We start from the raw sequence: 22,794 nt of genomic DNA, 5'->3' as shown, positions 1-22,794 counted from the left end.
TGATGTGCTGTGAGACTGTTGACACATTTATGGCTCTCTGCTTCATCTTCATTGAATTCTTCTGTTCTAAAAACCTATGTGCTGTACAATAAATGAGTTTATCCTGATTTTTCGTTTCCTGTGATGTGGCACAATCCAGGAAAATCGTGGGACACATCCGTTCTGATTGAGGATACGTGTCTCGTTGTTAAACTGTTTCAGTGTGTCACCTGTGCAAAGTCCTGGCCCTGTTTGAAGCTCTTGTACTATAAAATGGGCAAAGCTCTGGGATCCAGTGATGGTTTGGTTATGCAAGTTAGTGCATAAGATCTGTCTGTTCACCTATAGCGTTTTTTTCACAAGGCAATTTTGCAGGGAGAGCAATTTGGTGCTAGTTGCGACATTTTTTTGGTGGTCATCATGAAGTCACTGTGTGGTAAATGGAGTTGGTGGATTGCTTCATGTAGATTTTAGCTCAGAGTTCACACTGAGCAATATCACCAACAGTCTGGTTAGATCTTTTCAAGTGTCTTTCCATTCACTTACAATCTTGATCCCAACATATATCAGTTTCGTATCAAAAACACATGGAATGCATTTCTAAACCCTAAATCACTTCTGGAAGAAATTTTCTTTAATAGCAGATCACCAGTGATGTGCAGAAACAAAACCTTTGAAGAGATGCCACTTCATCATCATCTTGTTTGTTTGTTTATTCTTAAAGCCAAAGCCATGGGATTTGAATGATCAGGAGATATTCTGATGTGGCCAAGCAGTGTGAATCTTGTAGCTTATTAGAAGCTTAGGGAATAACAGCAAACACTTGTTGCAACTTGATGCCATGAATGATGTTGGGATTGCTGTAATTTGGCATTTCATCCAGTTCTTTTGTCTGATTCAATGTGCCTGGCTTCCTCCTCTGTAATTGCTGTAAGGTTGGGAAATACCCCCTGGTGTTTTTAAGTATCTCTCTGGGTAGTGAACTTCATTGATTTGTCTCTAATAATTTGAAATTATTAAGCTCCATTTTTGCCCTCATGCCTTCCTAGTTATGCTGAATCGAGTCCACTTTGAATTTTCTGGAAGTAATGGCAAACAGTAATAGCTGTATCATACATATTCCCTTTTTCTTTCTAGTGTTTCTTGCTATTGCGTGCAATGCACAGATGTAAAGCCATTGGGAGAAGCGTTTACTATGCATTTTCTTATCTCCTGTGTACTGTTTGATGTAAGTGCTTTAGTTGGTATAGGATAGTATCTCTTATGGTTTATACTGAAATTTCTGAAACCTACAGTTCAAAGCAGTGTTTTCTTAGATTTTTATCCCTATCATCACATTGTATTTTCATGGTTTGCTACTGGCATTTGTCCTGACTGTGTGTTCATGAGGTTGGACTAGATGGCCTTTGAAGGTCCCTTCCAACCAAACTGTTCTATAATTCTATGACTCTCAGCTTCTCTGCTGTAAAGAGATGTGCTTTTTCTTTTGACAAACACTGGAGTATGACCATTCTGCAATGTGCAGTTCTGCTTGCTGGACTACATTGATACCAGGTGAAAACGTGCTGATCTAGAGGTTTTACAAAAATTACACACATTAGATAGTTTACTTAATAGTAACAAGTAAGCAGAATGTACATTGCTTGTAGTGTGTGCAGGGCTAGAAATTCACGCCCTGACATACCAGACTAAGAGACTTCTTGAATGAACATAAAAATCTGCCTAAAAACTTACAAAACTAAGACAATGAAATGTGCACCTTCCATATTCATCTTTGTTCTAGTTTGGACCTCTTGCCTTTGCTGTCACCAGAATTTTGAAGGTTATTTAAGATTAAGTCTTCTGCATCCTTCCAGCCTCTTATGTTGCACTCAAAAGTATTTTAGCATCGGAGTAAAATGTGAGTCTGGAAATTACATAGGAAGGGTATCGTTTTCTCAATTATATAACAGTGTTTTCAATTTAACAGTAAATTTCTATTGTGCTTGTCATTGACATATCTATTTTCGTAGTATTAGTGTCATAGCTGGCATTGCAGGGCATGATTATTTGGTGATGAAATTTAATATAAGATGAATATGTTGGAGTTTCACGATGCAAGTCTGGAAGGTGAAGATCCTGTCTTTTCCTGCTTTTGTTGGTATTTGCCTGTAGTGTGCTGTCATTAATACGTACAGAGAGGCCACAAATATTTAGTCAGTAATTAGGTGACAGCTGATAAATGAATCAAAAGCTGTTTCCTGGTGTTTGTGAAAAGTGTGGTGACAGGAGCCAGTCCTCATGCAGATCTCAAGTAGCAGAGCAGAACAAGCAGCAGTAAATACTGTTTACAGGGAGAAAACTTTTCAGAGTTCCTGAGTTGTTAAATTCTAAATCTCTGGCAAGTTCAATAGCACATGGATTCCTAAGTTATTCTGAAAGTGCCTTATATTTCCTAAACCTTCTGGACAGTCTTGGAAATTTTACTCTTAGTCCTTACCACTTGCCTTACTGCCAGGTATGTATGTTTTCTTGACACTTCAGCAGAAATCAAGAATCAGTCTAAACAAGGATTCTGCAGACACACAGTAATAAGAACTAAAGTTTTTTTGACTTGGCTTCTATTTATAGTTTGTGTTGTGTGAAGATGATACTGTCTTCTGGCTTTGTCACACTGCAAGAGGATGTGACCTTCATTTTAGCACCATCTAGACATATAAGTTTCACAACTATTTTTAATTTAAGTCTTGTCTGTATAGCTCAGTAAGCTATGAATTCCCTGTGTAGCCATTTTTGGTTTATGTTTTAGAAACTTGAGCCTGTAAGATCTGAAATGTGTTGTACCAGAAAAGAAAGCACATATTGAAAGGAAAGGATATCATTGCCACTAAATGAAGAGGTTTGTGAAATAATCTCAATTTGTGTCAATAGTGTATTCATTATAGGAAACTTCTGATTTTTGTAATTGCAATTTGCTTTTTTCTTTTCCTGGGGACTGCATACAATCATTAAGAATTCCCTACTGCCTTGTGGATACCTAGGTATGGTAGTTTTGGAAAAACGTAATAATTATGGCAGTCAACCTGATGGGTTTGCATAGAACTTGATGGTTTTATTCTTTGAGACCCAGCCTCCTGGTGACAATGATCCACAGCGGACAGAACTGCACACCAGCCACTCCAGCCTGTGACTGACCAGCGGCAAGCTCTGAGTGGGATTCAGCAGTACCGTACCCTTCCCACAGCTACAATGGGACCACCTAGTACCTCATTTCCAGATTCTGCTCCAAAAGGATACAGGCTTCTACAGGTCCTATCATCTCCATGTGGCTGTCTCACACATCCAAGGACATCTACAGTCACCTATAACAGAGGGTCTTATCCAAGATGCTTTTTTTCTAATGTTCGGGAAGAAACATCTGTTTAGAACGAAACCATCTGCAAGCAATCAGATGGTGCATCAGTGATTATCAGTCTGTTCTCCCATCAGATTTCAGCTGTAGCAACGTACCATCCTAATTTGCTCAAGATTTCAATGTCATCTTGAAATCTGGAAGATACTGAGCAAATGTGGCTCTCACTTGGTTCACAGTTTTCAATACTTATCTCTTCATATACATATCTGTCTTGGAAGCTTTATGTAGATCAGTCGTCTTGCATTGCTTTTTATTAGGCTGCAAACAACGACACGATAAAATCTGAGCTATAAACAGTTGAAACTTTCTTCTTAAATGGAGGGGGAGTAAAATAAAGTTTCATCCACTTCCTGGATCAGATTTTATTCCTAGTTGGCAACTTATATTTAAGACAAAGACTTTATTATTCTCCCTGTAGTTTTATTTCAAGGATACAGCTGTCTGCACCTGATACTGCTGTATTGGATGGTGCAATAATAGCTAATTTTTTTTTAATTAAGGAGAGTTTTCAAAAAGCAGGTTGGGATATCTGGATTTCCTTAGTCTGTCTCTACAGAACAGACTTGTGTGAAAACATGAGTTCTCAGCTCTCAGTTTCCTTGAAGCAGCTCCAGAGGCTGCAGGACTTAAATGAAAATTTCTCTCCTCATTTTAAGGGTATTATGAGCAAATATTTAAATATTATTCATGCTGTTGTGTAGCTATATTTTATTTTTCTTTGCTAATGCAAATACGATGTTTTGTAACTATTCCTTATAAAGGCGTTGCCAGGAGTGTGCTTAATAGACTTTGAAGTTAGTTTGCATTATTATTAGAGCAAGCTATGTTGATTGTGTGTCTGCTATATTTAGTATTTCATGCTCATGCCCATTCTAATAGCACAGTTAGATTTGTTATTAGTGTTAATTTTTCCATTTTAAAAACTGAAGGCATTTAGGATGAGATTCTTAATTAGGGGGAGAGTTTCAAAATACTTTGTGTAACTGCAGAATATGGGGATCTAAGAAGTATTGCACTTTTTGGTGACTTTAATATGTTGGCATCACTCCTGTTGACTTCCTTGGCATCAAAATCTTGCCCAGGCATTCTCTTGCTATGAGTGTCTTACTGGAAACCAAGCTGTGGTTTAAAGCTGCTGTGAAATCTGTTGAACTGGGTTATCTTTAACTACATACTACAGAGTTACGAGGTTGAGCTGCCGATGTGGCCTTCAGTATCAAGAAAGTACAGGACAGCGTGGTCTAATAAGCTATGCAGAGACTCAACTCACAGAAGTTGCATGTCCTGATTGTGCTTTTGGTTTTTGAGAAGTCATAGAAATCCTAGATTTTTCAGACTCCATGGCAAAACATCCTGTCATTTTGAATTTTATCTAGAGCCTTTCTGCATTGGGTGTCTTTACATTGCATTAGTGGCTTCCTTGCGTTTGTGCACGGAAAGTATGCTTATTCTGATAAACTGTTTTGGTTTGGAATGCCAGCAGAATTTTTAAAGCAAGCCAGTAAAATGTGGATTAGCATGTCACAAAGGGTATTTACTGAAGATTTTTAAGGGAAGTCAAAGATAAAGTTGCTGAGGAACTCTAGGCTGCTGCTGAAGTTGGTCTTTTGGCCAGAGAAATGGGGATTCCAAATAAGATTCTTTTAAAAGGTAACCAGGGAGATGCAGTTCCCCAGGGATCTTTATCAAACCTGTGCTCTCTCCTATTTTCACCAATGATCTTGAAAAGCAGTGAGGAGAAACAGGTGATAACGTTGTTGATACCGAATTCTTCAGGGTAGTGAAAAATTAGCTCTGGACAACAGGCATTGCAGAAAGTTCTTGTTGGTAGTATGTAGTGCTGATAAAACAGTAGACAATATTGCAGGTCACTAAATAAAAAACAATTAATGAATCAGAGGGGGAAATAATCCTAAGAACACACATATAGCAGTATGCTCTAAATTAGATATTTGTTGCAACTGAGGAAGGACATATTGTTATCATAAGAGGTATTTCAGAAACCGTGAAGTGTGGCAAGAATAGAATGCTAACAATCTTTAAAAAAGCAACAGAAAACAAGGCAAAGCATCATTTGCAGGTGTATAAATCCATACCGTGCCCTCAAGTGTTGTATGCAATTTTAATTCCCTTTCCCTGCATCTCAAAAAAAGGTATTATTGGACTTTGTGGAGTGAAGAGAAAGTTGAGTATTAAAATATAGATTTTATTTATTTATTAAGTCTTTGTAAGGACAAGGACACTAGACTAGACTAGAATTAAATAGATTGAGATCCTTCAGTGGAGGGGCTGAAGTCGTTTAAATACAGAAAATTCTGAGTGTTGCAATTGCTTGGGTAGGAAAGCTGAACAGACAATGATGGTCAAAGAAACTTGTCAAATGAAATTGTCCAGCAATTTTATAATAATAAAAGTTAGTAAATACTTTTTTACATATTAAAATCAGTTATAAAAATTCACAGTTCATTGCCACAGTATTTTTAGCTTCAAAAATGATGAACAAATTCATAGACATCCCCTGAGGAGTGTTAGAAGTGGTAATAACAATCTCAGGCTCATGAAATCTCAAAGCCACCAATTGCTGGAAGTTGGGAGAATATACTGAGGCAAGTACTATTTTCCTTTTTTTTTTTGCTTTTAGAATCTTTGCCTAATCATCTGCTACTTAGGATTGCACAGTTGAGGTATGGAGCTAGAAAATGTACTGTCTACTAGAGGTGTTATTACAGATGATTATATATGTGTGAGTGTACAATTCAGCAGAGCACTCAGTGTGTAACTAGTGTAACTGGTGATCTCTGAATCATTTCAAGCCTTTGTAGGGGATCTGCTGTATTGGATCTTGGTGCCAGCAGCAGTTTAATTACATATGCCTTCACTGTCCAGGTGCTTTAAATGTAAAATTCAACAGTAATGTAATATCAAATGGCAATTAACGCTTTAGGGTGGCTGAAATTGTTGATCTTGCTCATGATATTCAGTCACTCACCCGTACACCAATGTTTGGATTTGAAGTGCTGCACAAAAGCATCTCCATCCAGAAGCAGCAAATCCACTTGTTTTAGTTATTTCAGTCCTGAGACACCTTCTCTGCTTTTTTTATGGGACTCTAGAGATGGATGAAATGTTCTTTGTTGTCTTCACTATAGTTTTTAAACAAGATGGCACTGTATTTTCTTGAATTTGTTCTCCCAGCCTTGTACTAACCTTGAGCTGTTTAAAGACTCTTGGTTTTCATCATTCATAGGCTGGAGAACATGAGTCATAGTCTGACTCCACATTCTTAGTACTTTACTACTGCCAGTGCCATTTACTCCTAGCTGTTTGTATTAAGGATAGTAGGTGGCAGTGGTTACATGTTTAAATACATATGTCATACTGACTGCATAAAACAGCAGCTGAAGTGAGAATTCCACAACAGAAGAGTTTTATTGCAGAGAAGAATTTTGCAGTGCAGGAGTCTGATATGAGCTTCCCTATTCCTTTACAATAAGATATATAACAACAAAGAATTTCTAGAACCATCATGCTAATTTTGTCTCTATCACATCGTCACAGCTTGACAAGATAAAATGTCAATCAAATTGCCATAGGTGACCATAAGGGTACTCTTAGCCCATGGCAAATAACAAGGTAGTACGGCTGGGCTTATTTCTTGATGAAATGCTTTATCTTGTCCCTCTGTGCACACAGCTGTTGTGGCTCATGTGAAATGTGACTTAATATTTAACTCATCCTTGTACAATGTTTTTCATGGTCAATAGGTTGCCCTAAAAGAGCAATTAGCTGGAGGTAGGAATGCATGTGTAGCATTGCTTCAAAGGTCTGTCCTCAGATGGTGTGAGCCAGCCCTGCGCTCCTCCTTCTCCCAGGACAAGAAGCCTTTCCAAACTCTACATGTGTTTCTCTTCAGCTCCACCAGCCTCTTTTTTTTCCTTTTGAGGTTTCCTCCAAAATCTTTATATTCTACCTTGTGCCCAACAATTTCCGCCCCCCCCAGCTTTCTCCCAAGAAAGCATTGTGAATCTGGAGTTGACAAAATCTTTTGAGGGTAAAGGCATTTTAATGCAGTATGAAGATGAATAATACTCCAGATCTGACAAGAATTTGCAGTTGTTATCAATATGATTATTCTAATTCAGCTTGCTGCATTATGTAAATGTAAGATCTACGTTTTTTGGTTCATCCAGCCCACAGGCAGCAATGTATTAATGGTGTTTCTTCATCTGTTGGTAGTCTTGCCTTATAATATGCTCAAACATTTTGTGTCGAGTCCTTTTTCTTTTTTTTTTTTTTTTTTTTTTTTTAAAGGGCACTGGTTTGGTTTTGGTTTTTTTCTGCATTACATTTTGTTATTTTTGAATTGGTAGATTGGCTGTAACTAGACAGTAACTGTAAATGCCATCATATTTTGCAGAAATGAGGGAGTTACCTCTCTTCCAAAGAAAAATCTGATAAGCCTACTGAATATCATTTGGTTTGAGAAGATTGGGACTGCGAAACTTCACTTCTTTAATTTGAAAATGGAAATTTTAGAGTATTTTCGAAACCAAATATTTTGCCCACCCATGGTTGTGAATTTCTAGGATTTGCTCATAACTGGGTCAGTAATTCATAGAATCATTTTAGTTGGAAAAGACCCTCAGGATCATCAAGTACAACCATATCCTAACCTAACTAATCCCAACAATCAGGGCCTTTGTGTGTCTCTCCTTTTTTTCCTCTCTCTCTTTTTTTTGTTTATTTTATTTTTTTTAAGTACCCTTACAAATGTGGAAAATCTGCAGAACATCACGGTAAGGGTGCCCTATTTTAGACGGGATTTGTTGTATATGGGTTAGTTGCTGCAATGGGTTACACAAGGCTTCCAGAAGCAGAGTCAGGCACCGTGTAGGTGAGTTTTTAATGCTGCCCTTCCCTTTTTATAGCTCTGTCTTGCAAGAACAACGTATTGTGGTTTCCTTTTAATCACCTTTGAAATAATTGTCCAATTACACAATAATATATTGCCAATCTTTCATAAGTTTCACATGTTTCAAAATAGACAAGGGAGTGGTGCTGGAGACTCCTGCAATTGAGGACACTGGTGGAGAGGAGAGAAAATGGAAGATATTTGTATTGGTCAGTAGTAGCTGCAATGTTAAAAGGTGTAGGTTGCATCAGCTGATACAGTGTGGGATGTAAATGTCTCCGAATTTGTAGCATATCAGAGAAGAAGATTTGCATTGAGGTCTAAGGCCTGAGTTTTGATGAATGAAATGTATTAATCACAAGTTTCTCTTCTATATTTTCAGAAGAATGGCGTATCAAATGGAACTCTCTACAAAAAAACATTTATTGAGCACTTTGAACAGGCACCAATGTATGTTGCCGTTCTTACTTTCCTGGGTTTTGGAGTGGGAACAGTATTTGGCTACCTGCGAGATTTTATGAGAGCCTGGGGACTAGAAAAACGTAACGTTGCCACAGAGAGAGAACAACAAAAAGTATGTATGAAAAAGACATCATGAATTCACAGTTGAGTTTCCCCCTGCTTGCAAGTTATGTACAGTAACCTACCAAAGTAACAAGGCAGACAAATTTCATCTTAGAGCAGAATGTTGCATAAGACTGAGAGGAATTACATGCTCTGCAGTATAAACACATATGTATGAATATATACCTATATATGTGTAAATTCCTAATTTTCACTGTGAGATGTTTACCTTGTTCTAAGAGTGTCAGAATACTCTCAGCAAAATGGAATCTCAGTGTATTAGGTCAATCCACAGAAACGCCTTATTAAACATATCATCTCTCCAAATCTCTGAAACCCCAATTTTTGTTTGTCCCATCTGCCTTTGTCCTTCATAGTGACAGGCAGTGCTAACACCTTCCTAATTGTTGACCTATGTTTGCTGAACTGATGGTCCCAGCACAAAGTGAACGGAGCCTGAATTCTTGCGAGTCCTGACTTAGAATTTGTTTTCATCCCCTGCAGTTCTAAGTGAAACTTGCACCTCGGGAAGCTCAATTGCCTTCTATCTTTGCTCAAATTTTTTCTGTTGCTCCTCATCCTCTGTGCAGTTTGAACCATCATTTATAATGACACCGGGCATAATGAGGGAAAAATGCGAATGGTTTTACTGTTCCTTTTACAAAAAAAAATCCCCAAATTGTTTCCTCTTTTAGCTTTTCAAAGATGCATGTACTACTAAATGAAATATTATGTTGCAGTCTTTATGGCTACATTGCTGTTTCATATAAAACTTTGTTTAGATCCTATACCTTTCTTTTAATTTAATTTCCTAGTGAAATCCACAGATAGAAATTAATTGTCAACCAATCCAGTTGTCTTAACTGGCTTTTTGCATGTCCAGTCTTGGCCAATAATGCCCAGGTCGATTACATTGGACAAGCTTTAATGTATCCAGCATTTCATGAAATATAATGAGTTGTTTATCCTAGTTTTGCAATCTGCTCCACACATAGCAAAATGCTTAACTTGAAGCATTTGAGTTCTCTAATTGAAAGAATCATCAGTTCTTCTATTTCCAACTTTTCAAATATTGGACTGGAGAATTAGGCCAATTTGTTAACCATTAAAAAAAAAAGCCAACACTGGGAATTAAAGTAAGGTATTTGCTGGTTGTCATTGTTCCTGGCATAGGAATATGTGGCTATTGTAATTCTGTTTACTAACGACTCAGTTTTTCCTTTTTAATGGGAATGACTTGGGTACAGATGCAGACATTTTCCTAGCAACATAACCCTGTGCATGTTTCCAAACCAGGATTTTGTGCCACTTTATCAAGATTTTGAGAACTTTTACACCAGAAACCTCTATATGAGAATACGGGATAACTGGAATCGTCCAATTTGCAGTGTCCCAGGGCCACAGTTTGACCTCATGGAACGTGTCACAGATGATTACAACTGGACATTTAGGTGAGTCAGCTCACAATCTGCAGCTGTCAGCTTCTCAACAATGCTCCTCATACATCTGCAAAGCACAGAAAGATGCATCTAGCCCCTCATACCTAGATCCTTGACTGATATAAGCATATTTTTTCTGAAATCAGTACTGTGCAGGCCATCTGTCCCCTTTCTTCTGCACATTGTTTGGAAATGCAGTATGGAAGGGACTGAACTCTATCACAAATGGGTGTTGTTTGACTGTGTCAGCACAAGGAAGACTGCTTATGCTTCATTTGTAATAACAGACCTTTAGTCATGATATTACAATGAAATTTGTTGTATCCCTTGATTAGGATTAAGACCGTAATTTCTTGCATTGCATAAATGCAGATTTTGCTTACATAGTGAGTCTTTGGCAGTGAGTTTTCAGCAGTTTGCAGCTTGAAGATTTCAGTGTATTGCAGCTATCGCTGAGTTAAATAGATATGGGAATTCACCAAATAGACAATGTGCAGGTTGTCTTTATTTCAGCTCTTTCAGAATCTATCATACTGTTTCCCACCCCGTTTTCCTCATGTTTAATTTCTGTGTGTGTATGAACACTCATGACTTTATGGAAGCTGTTGACAATTCACTTGAAAAAATAGTGTCTATAAGTTGTTCCCTGTATGAAGTCCCAGATTTGTTTGTTTATTTCCATTCGTAAAATCACCGTTTCACCTAATACCACTATATTGCCATCTGCAGCTTGGGATCTGGAAGACATTCTGAGCAGGATGCAGTATTTAGTCAGGAAAATAGAAAGTCTGGAAAGACTTTTAGGACACTAAAGTATGAGGATTGTGAATTCCCAAATAAGAATTTGACAGTGGAACGAAGATTGGGGGGAGAATTTTTTGTTTTCTTTTTGTTTGGGGTTGGAGGGAAAATTGCACTATTCTTTTAAAATTTGCTTTAATTATAGGTTTACAGGAAGGACTATCAAGAATGTAATCAATATGGGTTCTTATAACTACCTCGGCTTTGCAGAAACGGATGTTAATGCTTTGAAAACTGTGACCATAGAGTTACAAAAATACGGGACAGGAGTCTGCAGTACCAGGCAGGAAATGGGTGAGTAAACAGCTGGATGGCCACCGAAGTTCCTGTAACTAAATGCTTTTTCTTACAGATATCTTGAAGGAACTGGATACTTAAAGAATTTTAGTTACATCAACAATTATTAATACTTGTTACACTATTAAAAGTGATGCTGTGTTTTATTCAGTATCATGTAAGGATTTTGTTTTAAAGGAAAAATGTTATCGATTTTTGGAAGAGCAAAACCAAATGTAGCCTGGAATTTGTAATGGTGGAAGTAAGAGGCAGTAAAATAAACATTGAGACTTCAAGAACTGACTTAGGGCAAATTTATTTGCATCACGGATTTATATCAGTTACCACATACAGAGTGTTCTGATTAGTAAAATGAGCTTTTACATATTTTTTTTCTTTTAATCCCATGTTCTAAGAATATATTGTAATGTTTTATGAGACATTAATGGGCATAGCATAGAAATTTCTAGTGTGCCTTTAAGGAACAAATTTAAGGCTCCATCTGAGTTTTTTGGTTAATGTCCTTTATGATTTGTTGGCCTTTTTTGGTTTGCAGGCTGCATGTAGTGTTATATCTTCAGTTGTGTATTTTCACACAACGCCTTGCATTCCTAATGGTGCAATCAGCCTGCATTTCAGATAAAACAATTCCGAACCACAGGAATGCAAGGGGAGGTTTCTCTTCAGGCTTTATCTTTCTTGGGAGATATCAAAAGGCAAAAAATAAAGGTAGGCTTCCCAGAATGGAGAAGACTTGTATAGAGTTTTGGGGTTTTTTTCCCCCCTCATCTAGGAACCTGAAAATTTTTCATCTTGCATCTCTCAAAGCAAACTCCTTTCCTCTACAAATCTTGTGGGGAAAAATAATTCATTTGGTGGTTTTAATTTAAAGTCTCGTTTCCAGGTAAAAAATAATCCAAACCCTGCCACCTGCTTTTTTATCTTGTCCTCATGGTTTGATTTGCCAGTAATAAATGTGTCAGCGACACCACTCAGAGGGGGTTTACAGATTGACCCTACTTTCCTTTTGTAGGTGACCCATCTGGTGACTGCAATATATTGTTTAACCTGAATTGCATGCTTGAAAGTGGTCACCATTACTAGTCATCTAAGGTACTGAAGGAACACTTATCTCTTTCTTTTTCTCTTAGATTCTGTTTTGTCAGAGGGCATTTCAAGTTGTTTTGAGTACATCAAAGAATATGCCTGGTGTTTCACATTCTTTATCTTTTGCAGAATTCTTTTTATGGAAGACTTGCATAACTTTGACTTATTCTCCAAAAAGCACCTTATGAAAAGATTGATTCTGTCTTCAAATCTTAAAAATCTTTCTAGTTACCTTAATCTAGTCTGTTTTGAGAACCAAGGTATAGAGATTTCTAGGGCTTTCTCTTCATCTGAACTCCTGTGCAGTACTCGGGTTTAGATTCATTCTAATTGCTTTCACAACAAATACTCCCATGTACTTCGTTTCAGACTTCACAATGCAAGAATGGACTACAAATAAAGAACATTGTATAAGTCAAGAGGTGTAGATGGGGTTCTTAGGATCATGGTTTGGAGCTGGACCTGGCAGTACTGGGTTAACAGTTGGACTCAATGATCTTAAATGTCTTTTTGAACCAAAATGATTCTATGATTCTAAGTATTGTCAATGCCAGTCTTTTAGGGAGGGAATTTCAGAGGGCAGCTTGGACATCAAGACTTATTAAAACAGGGAAGTAGGATGTTAAGACCTGGCTTAGGTGTAGATGAGCAGTCAGAGCATTTTGTCCTGGGCAGCTATTATAACAGAGAGACTGTGCTCGTGTGCTCCGGGGAGAGAGAGGTTGCTCCACAGAGCAGTCCTGGTTGCTTCATTGGCCCTGGCTCTGTTGAAGCCTGAATGCTGCCAAGATCTGTATAAACAACCTAAGGAAAATAGCTTCTTATCAGTAGTGTGGAATACCTTATTTTCTTTTCCTTGTCCCCGCTTGTGCTGGTTCAGTTCTATTCTGTTTCACAGTTGGGCAAATCTGAAAAATTCTGTCTGAGTCAAATATATACACCTATACTTTCAAGAGTGAGGTAGAGAAGGGTCTATAAGTAAGGTCTTACCTTTTAAAATTATCATTTGCCATCTTCATCTTAGAAAAACAGAACAGAATTGTTTTATTCCTGGGCAGATGACATTTCAAAACTTTATTTTGTTATTGCCTGGCTGAGCTAGAGTGGTTTGAAGTAAAAATGCAGTGAGCTGTAGGAGCCAAGGCTATAAATTACCTGTGGGGTCCTAAGGCAATACAGCACTTGAAAACATTAATAATTTGAAGCTAATTGACTTTGAAAGTACTGTTTTGCTTATGTGCATTCAAGTGTCTGACATGGTCGAGGTTTTACCAAGATCTCTCTCAAAGCATTGACAGGTCTCTGGTTTTGAGAAAGATCATTCCAGTATTTTGAGAAGATTTCAGAGGGGAAAACAAGAAACAAATAAAGTTAGTGCAACTGGTGTTTGAAAGAATACATGACATTAAAACTGTCCTTTGTAGTCTTCTGCCTCAACTCCTCCTCTTGTAACTGTGCAGCAGAGTGGGTATAAAATGCTGTCATATCAGAATGTTGGTGCAGGTAGTTTGCTCTCAGAATAAGTTAATCTAGATGTTTTAACATGATTGTTCATATATTTACAAGACTCAGTTTAATTAAGCAAAGTTAGTGAAGCTAAACCTTGCTGAATATAAAGCAGTTATTCTACATTCAAAGAAAAGTAACTTAAGACTCTGTGTAATCATAGTTCAGAAATTAACTTCAGTGAGAACCGTGAAGCCTTGCTCATGCTTTCTTTAAAATAGTAATACACATGCCATTTAAACAGACATCCCTGTTGAAGCACAGAAGCATAGGAAACTGATAAATACAGTGCTGGTCTTCCTAGATTTGTCCAGCATGAAATAGATTAAGGCTTTTCACTCTTTTCAGTTCCATGCTCTTTTAAAATTATAATAATAAATCACTTTCTTAGCCTAACAGTGTAATTTAAGACACATTCCTGAGGCTTTTTTGGGACTTTCAATCTGAAAGAAAAATATTTTCCTTTTTTTTTTAAGACCAAGGTAACTATTATCCCTTAGGAGCAAGGTCTTGGGCTTATGATGCTCTGTGAGAGCACTAGCTTATTGGTCAGTGGTCAGAAAGCAAATCAAATACTAGAAATTACGAGGAAGTGAACAGAAAGCCAAGCATAGAACCTCAGTATGCTGCTGCATAAAGCTGTGGGTTGCTGTCAGCTTGAGTACTCCATGCACTTCTGGTCAAAAACATTCAGCAGAACTGGGAAGTGTCAGAGAAAGGCAACGAGAAGCATCAAAGGCCTCAAACAGCTTCTGGGTGAAGAACTATTGAGCTGGCTGTCTGCAGCTGTCAGAAATGCCTGTTGTCTGGCTCAAAAAGAGCCTGAAGGGGGAAATTATAGAAATCTTCAAAATTGTGTGTGGCATAAAAAAGTGGTCGGGGTTGGCTGTTCACTGTTTGTTCTGCTACAAGATCTACAGGGCATTGTATGGAGCTGGTAGAAGGTTTCTGTCTAAAAACAGGAGGCAGCTCGTCACTCTGGAGCCTGCCGGACCCAAGGAACTCATGGCAAAGAAGGTATCAGATGCTAAAACTTTACACTCCCTTGCATTCTAGGGGACACAGGCCACATACAGAGGAGAGACCATTGGTTGGTACTAGAAATCCCAAAATTAGTATCTGGTTCAGGATGAATCTGATTCTTATGCTGAAATGAGTCCTAAGCTGGGATATTACTATATATATCTTTGTCGTGCTTTCTTTCTTCCCCAGACATTGATACAAGATCACTATCAGATAAAAGGATTATGGGCAAAGGGTCTTTTTTGTGGCACTGTACATCTAATACTAGTTGTTTAGCATTATCTTATGTAATTAGTTGTTTAGTATTAATTTATATTATTATTTATATGCCTATGGCCATTGCTGTACAATCACTAATACTGGACCTGTGGACTAGCAAATCATCGTACACGTTTGACTTGAATCAGGAAGCTGCACATATTTGTACTTTTATAATGTTGAGCAGTGTCTATGATAGAGGTAGCATATAAGGAACTAACGAAGCAGTTACCTGGCTGTTTTCAGTGTTTCTGAGGACACTAAGATTAAAAATACATTAGGACAAGGCACTTAAGAGATCAACAAGAAAGAGTTGCACATATGCTTGGGGCATCAAAGAGCAGTAGTTGGGGTGAATGTGTGAAAGTGGTTGTTTGCAGATGGTAGGCATCCTCTCAAAAGTGTTCTTTTTAATCTTAATGCTAACAAATAGGAATCTAAATTAATTTGAAATAGGATGTATTCCCTCTATATAGTGAAAAGAATGACAAATTGCATGTGAAAGCCTTTTTTCCCCATGCAAATCAATGTATTTTAATGGCTGGAGAAGGAGCTGGCTGCTGTTGGAGGCAAGCTCACAAGCCTTTTGTCTGGCATGTTTAAAGTCAGTCATTTCTAAGCAACGTAACTTGAAATTATCAAGGGAGAAATATGCAGATGATTATTTAACACTGTTTCCTACTTGCTGGTGATAATAAAATCAGTAATGTTGCATTTTTTTCTAATATAAGGCAGGTTATCAAGCCCTGAACAATGCTCCTAGGCTTAGCGCCAGGGTGGTGACGGGGTTGTCCTATGCTCTTATTTATCTAACTCCCCATTATTCCTTATGGAGATGATATACATGAGTAACAGGAGCAAATGTATCATTAGTGCTATTTAAGCAGCCAAGCAGGATTCCTGCCTTTTGAAATCCTTCTCCTGTGATTATGCCTTGGACCAAAAGACAAGATGGAGCCTGCACAGAACACTTGCAGGGTGATTCATTCTGGAGGGCATGGTTAGGAGGTTACCTTTTAACGCCTGGCTTGCACTGTTGTAGGGCTTTTTCTCTGAAGATTTTTTATTTTTGATTGTGAAACGATTTCTAAAAAGCAGCTCTGAAAACCTGTGCCGACATTTAAACTACAACAGTAGCTTCATCCCTTCCACTTCCTTCCATTAGGTTTTGAGGCCTAATGTGAATTTCTAGCAGCATTTCAAGAGGTAAAAATAGTTATTTGGCAGTTCATTCTTTTCTACCACTTTGAACATTTAATTAGGGCCGGGGCTCATTTTAAACTCAGTACTGTACAAACACAGACATAAATGGTCCATTTTTCAGTTAGGAGAAAGAGTTACAAAAACCAAAGTTTCCATAATGTACCGTTTCCAAGTAGGAGCTTAAGGAGAAATACAGCCACATAAATGGGAATTAGATTGTATATATATATATTTCATAATCTTGGCTACTCTCTGATAGGGTATGGTATAAATTAGGAAACAGTTCACAAAAGGAATTTTCCTTATCATCTCCTACTAGTATCATTTTCCTTTTTGTGCCGACCCTCTCATAAATAACTGATCCAACTTCTGATCAGAGTCAAGTTTGTTCCTGGTTTTTCACCATTGCAAAAGTATGCTTTGCACAACTCATCCAATCTTGCATTTGTCAAAGTGTTGTATGTATTTGAGTAATATTAAACTTTAATCTCTGACAAAAATCTCACCAGAGTGAGTTTGCGACCTTACGTTTCAAATGTTGCAGGGAAGTTTAGGTGTTTTCCTCTGTTCCCCGCCCTTCTAAGGATACCTCTGACAAACTGTCATTTACTGGAGCAATAGTTCTGATTCACCTTGCTGAGTCACTTCAGCGATCCGTAGGATTCCCAGTGGCTGTTCCTATGTGGAAGTGGCTTTTATCGGAATCTGTTCTTTTTCTTTCAATGACTTGTTGCTTCTATCAGTTTACTCCTGCAGCTTTCGGTTGACATGAAGCAAGCGGGTATTTTCTTGTCTTTTTTGGGTCTCAGAATTCCAAACAAAAAATTACATTAAAGGATACTGTCATCAGCATTGGCAGTTTAACTGGTACACGTCATTAGTACACAAGAACCTGGAAGAACCTTGGGCAGGTTAACTAGTGGCATAAACCACCTTGTCCAAACCAGAAAGTGTCAAAACTAAACAATGAACTGTGAGGATCATGGGAAGTGCATTTTCAAGCTTCATGTATCTGGTAGACTAACAGTGACTTTCAAGCCAAGGACGGGTAAGCGCACTAAAACCTGCCAAAGCACAGCATATGTCGTTTTCTCTGTCCCCGGAGTGCAGTGACAAGTTAATGGAGGGAACTGGGTCATCAGATTTTGAAAAGAAGGGGATTTGCTTTGAAAAGCATGGGAATTTGTGGAGGTGGATAACATTGTGAAAGTCCACTTAAGATAAGATCTTAGAATTTACTTTCCATAAGACCTATATAATCTTGAAACACAGTAACACCTTCTGCACTCTGTTGCATACAACTGTTCAGCAGGGAGTAAGAACTTTCAGAAGAAAGTATTCAATTTTTTTCTCTTAAAGGTACAGGTAGCTTTCTCTTTTCCTTTTTGTCTTAAGTCTTTCCCACTAAGATGGCACACATTATTTGGTTGTATCCTCATTTCTTAGGTCAAACCAAGCTGTAGTCAGCATAAAGATCAGAGGAGTAGAGTATGGGAAAAATTCTAATGCCTATATATAGAACAATTATAGAAGGTATCTGTGTATACAATGTATTAATGAAGACTATATCTATCTATATCACTTTTCATTCACCAGATTGTGATGCTAGTCTGAATCCAGCACAATACAAGACATTTGAAGGGCCATGATAACCTGAGTTGACACTGCTAAGGTTGTGTTTAGTGAAGACCAGCATAATTACTGCCTTTCTAATGTAACTTGAGACGTAGCAGCTTTTGACAGTGGCAGTTCCTTTGGATCAAATTAGCATCTGTCTGGTAGTGCTGTTTGTGCTCATTGGGGTGGTTCCTGTCACCAGCTGGGAACACTGGTGGCAAAGTCTAATTTGAGCAGAGCATATCTGACCCCTTGTTTCTTCCAGTGGAGAGAAGCGGTATCATTGGTGCCATTCATATGGTGTCCAAGGGCTGACCCATACTGGAGAAATCTTCAGATATGATTAAATAATTGCACAATTTTTTCAATAAATATCCCTTTTACTTTAAACCTGGGAAAATGCAAGCTGGTATGCTTTATCAGCTCTAACCAATGTATATTCTTGTCATGAACCTCACACTGTCGGTACTCATTTGTGTTGTATTCCTTCTACACCGTCTCACCTACCATCTACAATATTACCATTATAATTAAAGTAATTCAAAACTAGGGCTCATTTGGTAAATCCTTGTCAGTGAGGTTTCGGTTTTGCAAATTCAACCTCTGTTTATTCCAATATGTATTCCAGAATTTGTTGGTGAAATCAATATACAATATCATCTGCATTCACTGTTAGGATTAATAAATAGTAAGTACTGATTGGTCACTTTCAGAATGTCTCATTCTTCACCATCACAAAAATCAATAAAAATACATCCAAAATGTGCTGTTCCTTTCTGGTTCCTCTAATAGATGCTTGGACAGAATAATCTGTAGTGAGTCAGGCTTTTCTTGTTTGTAAAAACAGAAAATATATGATGCAACCCCAAAAAGCAATTGAACTCCACCCCAGCAGTGTTAGATTTACCTCTGGAAGAGTCAGGGACAATTTTCTCATGCCTTAAAATGCCTGCATTGCAAAGCACATGCTGCTTGTTTCTCATGCTTTCACAAACCTCCTTAAATCCAAGCTGTGACCGTATTGTGGTTGGCTTCAAGCTTCCATTTAAGATATCATCTTCTCTTTGTGTGCTGGTAGCCATCAAGCAACAAAATAACATCTGCAAGTAACACTAGGGCAGCTGACCATGCTGGAACCCTCGGTTGTCAATGAGTGCCGTAACCAGGTTGAAGACTAACTGGGTCCAAAATGCAAAAATATTTAGGACTAACCATAGAAATACACCCTGAGACCTACTGGACTTACAAGTTGAGACAGATTCTCTCAAACATCTCTAGTGAGCAGCCCAACTCTGAAACACTGTGTGGGTTTGTATTTCATGGACCTTGGCTACAGAGCAATGGCAAAGCCACTATGTACTCTTGTGTATCTCAGGATCTACAAATGCAAGAAGTAGCCATCCTCAAAGAGCTTTATGCAGAGTCAGCTCACGTCTACTGGAGGTTCTGCAGAGCCAAATATTCTGCATCGTGTCACCTAATCTATCAGAGCATGGAGGTAGAGACAACCCAGCTCGATGTACATCCGATGTGATACAATTAATTCAGAGATACTCTCAAAGCTCTGGCAGAGCTGGCTCAGGTCTTGCAGAACCCACGCAGGCTCTGTGCAAAATCACAGCACTGCTGTTCTTTACTGTCCGTGTAATCCAGGTTCTTCCAGAAGCCATGTCATCCTTTCTCCTTATCTCTCTTCCTCTTGGATTGTTACCAGCACAAATTTTGTCAGAATCCACAGGCCATTCTCTTTTCTTCCCCACAGATCATCCTGTAAGAGTTCCTTCTGCTTTGGTACCTGCAATGCACAGCCAGGCAACCAAAGACTAGAGAGCCGGCAAGTTGAGATGATTCATTACTGTTCAAAGTTATTTGTTATCTCAATCTCTTAACACCACTCTGTCATTTGTTGCCTTTTGTATTTTGTCATCCTCCATTGCGAGTTGGCTGGGAAAGATACTGCCTTTGTTGAGTAGCTGGAGCACCTTATTTGTTTGGAGACACTAATATTAGATAAATAACGTGCGATAAAACAGGCTCTCTAGTGTTGCCTTATGTTTGACTATTGAGAAGGAGGAAAGAGGAGATTTATCGTCAGTTATGGAGAGTGGAAGAGCTTTTACCTTCCAAAGTAGAAAAAGTTGGAGAACACTCTTATATGTCTATCCCTATAAAATCATAATTAAGGAATTTGTACATAGGTACCCAAGAAAAAATGGAAGAATTTTGTTGTCTTCGGTTTTTGCTTTCACATCTAGAGAGAACTCAAGAATGCCTGAATGTTTGTCCCACATTTCCTATAAAACGGAGGTATTTTTGTCCTTATTGTGGGGCCAGCGGAGGGGGGCAGTGTGGAAAAAAAACTACTCTTCAGAATAAATTCTGTCAAAAGTTGCTGTTATGGAAAAAGGAAACATTTTCACAAAGCAACTGCTTTGCTACCTTAAGAGCAACGGTATTTGTTAGCATTAGTTACAGCTCATTCACATCCTTGCTTTGTCTTGCATTATCCCACATGCACAAGGTACAAATGGAAAAGCCTTCTTTAGAACTTAATGTCATATGGCTTGATGACACACTTCTAGCCTGTTCTTACGTATGTTTGATGTCCTTAGTATCAACAGTTGCCAGAGTTTAATGAAATTTAATATTTCCTGTGCTTATTTCTGCAGGTACCCTAGACAAACACGTAGAAATAGAGAAACTTGTGGCCAAGTTCCTTGGTGTGGAAGATGCTATGGTGTTTGGCATGGGCTTTGCAACTAACTCAATGAATATTCCAGCCCTTGTTGGGAAGGTGAGTACTTAAGGAAGGAACACATAGGACAATTGTTTACTAATTGTTTTAACAACTGTTGCAGTATTCTGGGCACTTATTAAGTGGAAAGTCTTGATCAAGGAACGAAGCTTGATATCAGGAATGCATGATTCATAAGGCTGATGACCTTGTGACCTTAAATATGCTCCTTCACCATTTTTTCTAGCTCTGGGTGTTGCTATCACACATACCTAACATCTCTTTAAGGATGAGTGATATGGTTGTTTAGATCTCTTACCGATGTTGCTTCTCTTTAAAAAGTAAGCAAATGTTGCATCCCACGTCTCAGGTGTTGTGGGATCAAGTATTTGGGCTATTCGCAGAGACATTGCCCAGCTGCCTGTGGTGAAGGGCGATGATTAGGGTATTTCTTACAACACTTCCATAAAAGAACAAGCACAGTGTTTAGCATTCCTGGTGAACAGATCTCCAGTCAGCCCTGCAAAGAAAGCTGGCAGCAAATGCAAGTCTAAAGTTGTGAGCATATGACAAAAGTTGGGTTCTTATCTGGTGTTGAAGGGACTTCATCTCCAGTTCGGGATACCTAACAAGAAAGCATGAAAAACCAACATCCTGTCAATCACAACCGCTGACATAACAAGCAGATACACTGTGCTGTTAGCTGGGAAAGTGGGTGGCTCCTCTTTAGTTCATGCAAGTGTGAAACAGTATGAAGTGTGTCATGCAAGTGTGAAAAGTTATTTCCCTCTTGGTGGAGATGGAATGAACTCGCTGTGTGCTATATGATCAAGATTTCTTCTAAAGCACCGGCCTAGAGGTGAAGTCGCTTCTTCACTCGCTATTGAAGATGAATCCAGCTTTTGCAAGAGATTCCTAAAATACATGTACACAAGGGTTGGGCAGGGAGAATTGCTTCAGCTGCCCAGAACTTGAACTTCAATCTGCAACGGTGCTGGAGAAGTTGTCCAGCAATTTCAAAGAGAACAGATACAGAGAATTAATAAAGGTAAATTTATGAAATTGCAGACATATTTAACAGCATAAGATACTTGTCTCATGCTTAGATATAAAATAATTTTCCCTCACTTAGTTGGCTTCATGTGGACATTCAGGCCCCTATCAGAGGTGGGATGTTTAGATGTAAGTGGCACAAATGAAGATATTACTGTATGTATTATATAGGATATAATTTTAACAATTTAGTATATATTAAGATTATATAGTATTGTATATGTTATGTAATTTTTCTGTGTCGGGGATATTTATTCCTAAATTTTTCTCTGTAATTAAGCCTAGCAGCTGTATTTTCTTGTCAGGATGCGTATGTTCTTACTGTTACTTCTGCGTAGCAGTCTTCAGACAGGTTTGTGTGAGTGTCTCTCAATCTAGACATAATCTGTGTTTCCAAAATATTTACTTAATTTGTATTGCCCTTTTGGTAATGAAACCATTAACACAAGACATGTGGTAGAAAACAGAGCTAAATAATGGTTTCAGCTTGGATTTCAACTCTGAATCCTGGTTCCTGTTAATACGCTATCCAAAGTTATTTTATTTCTCCTGCATTTCTGGTTTAGTTTCTAAAAAGAAAATTAGTTTTCACCTGAGTTTATTAATGAAAAGTATACTACAGATGAACTGCATATGCATTTATCAAAGAAAGACTCTGGCTGGTGCCTAGACTCCACTCACATCTTAATGGAACGGGCATTTATGAGACATCAATCTATCCTGATCTCATCTGCAGACCAAAGTGCTGATGCCAGTCCAGCCTCAGTACTACTCCTCCTTACATTACTGCCATGCAGTATTTATATATGGGGTGATGACTGCATTTTCCTTGCAAAACAAGATCGAGGAAGCAACATCACTCGATTTTACTCTAAAGCAGTCAGTCTCCACTAGGGTTATTCACTACTTTCCAGTTACAGGAAATATT

At 38.2% G+C, this 22,794-nt stretch overlaps 1 protein-coding gene across 3 annotated transcripts in view; it reads left to right on the top strand.

Annotated features, from left to right (window-relative positions):
- SPTLC3 (serine palmitoyltransferase long chain base subunit 3) overlaps positions 1-22,794 on the top strand; it is a 191,115-nt gene that overhangs the window by 130,369 nt on the left and 37,952 nt on the right. For 2 of the 3 annotated variants that reach the window (XM_065059889.1, XM_065059888.1), the window contains 4 exons: positions 8,668-8,859; positions 10,146-10,300; positions 11,235-11,383; positions 20,749-20,873. In XM_065059889.1, the coding sequence (XP_064915961.1) occupies positions 8,668-8,859; positions 10,146-10,300; positions 11,235-11,383; positions 20,749-20,873 (621 nt within the window). The remainder of the gene's footprint in view (positions 1-8,667; positions 8,860-10,145; positions 10,301-11,234; positions 11,384-20,748; positions 20,874-22,794) is intronic. The other variant, XM_065059891.1, reaches the window with a different exon arrangement.

Source organism: Columba livia, chromosome 3 (genome assembly GCF_036013475.1).
Source record: "Columba livia isolate bColLiv1 breed racing homer chromosome 3, bColLiv1.pat.W.v2, whole genome shotgun sequence".
NCBI classification, from domain to species: Eukaryota; Metazoa; Chordata; class Aves; order Columbiformes; family Columbidae; genus Columba; species Columba livia.
The sequence above is the reverse complement of the archived record's forward strand: the minus strand, read 5'-3'. Positions and strand labels throughout refer to the sequence as shown.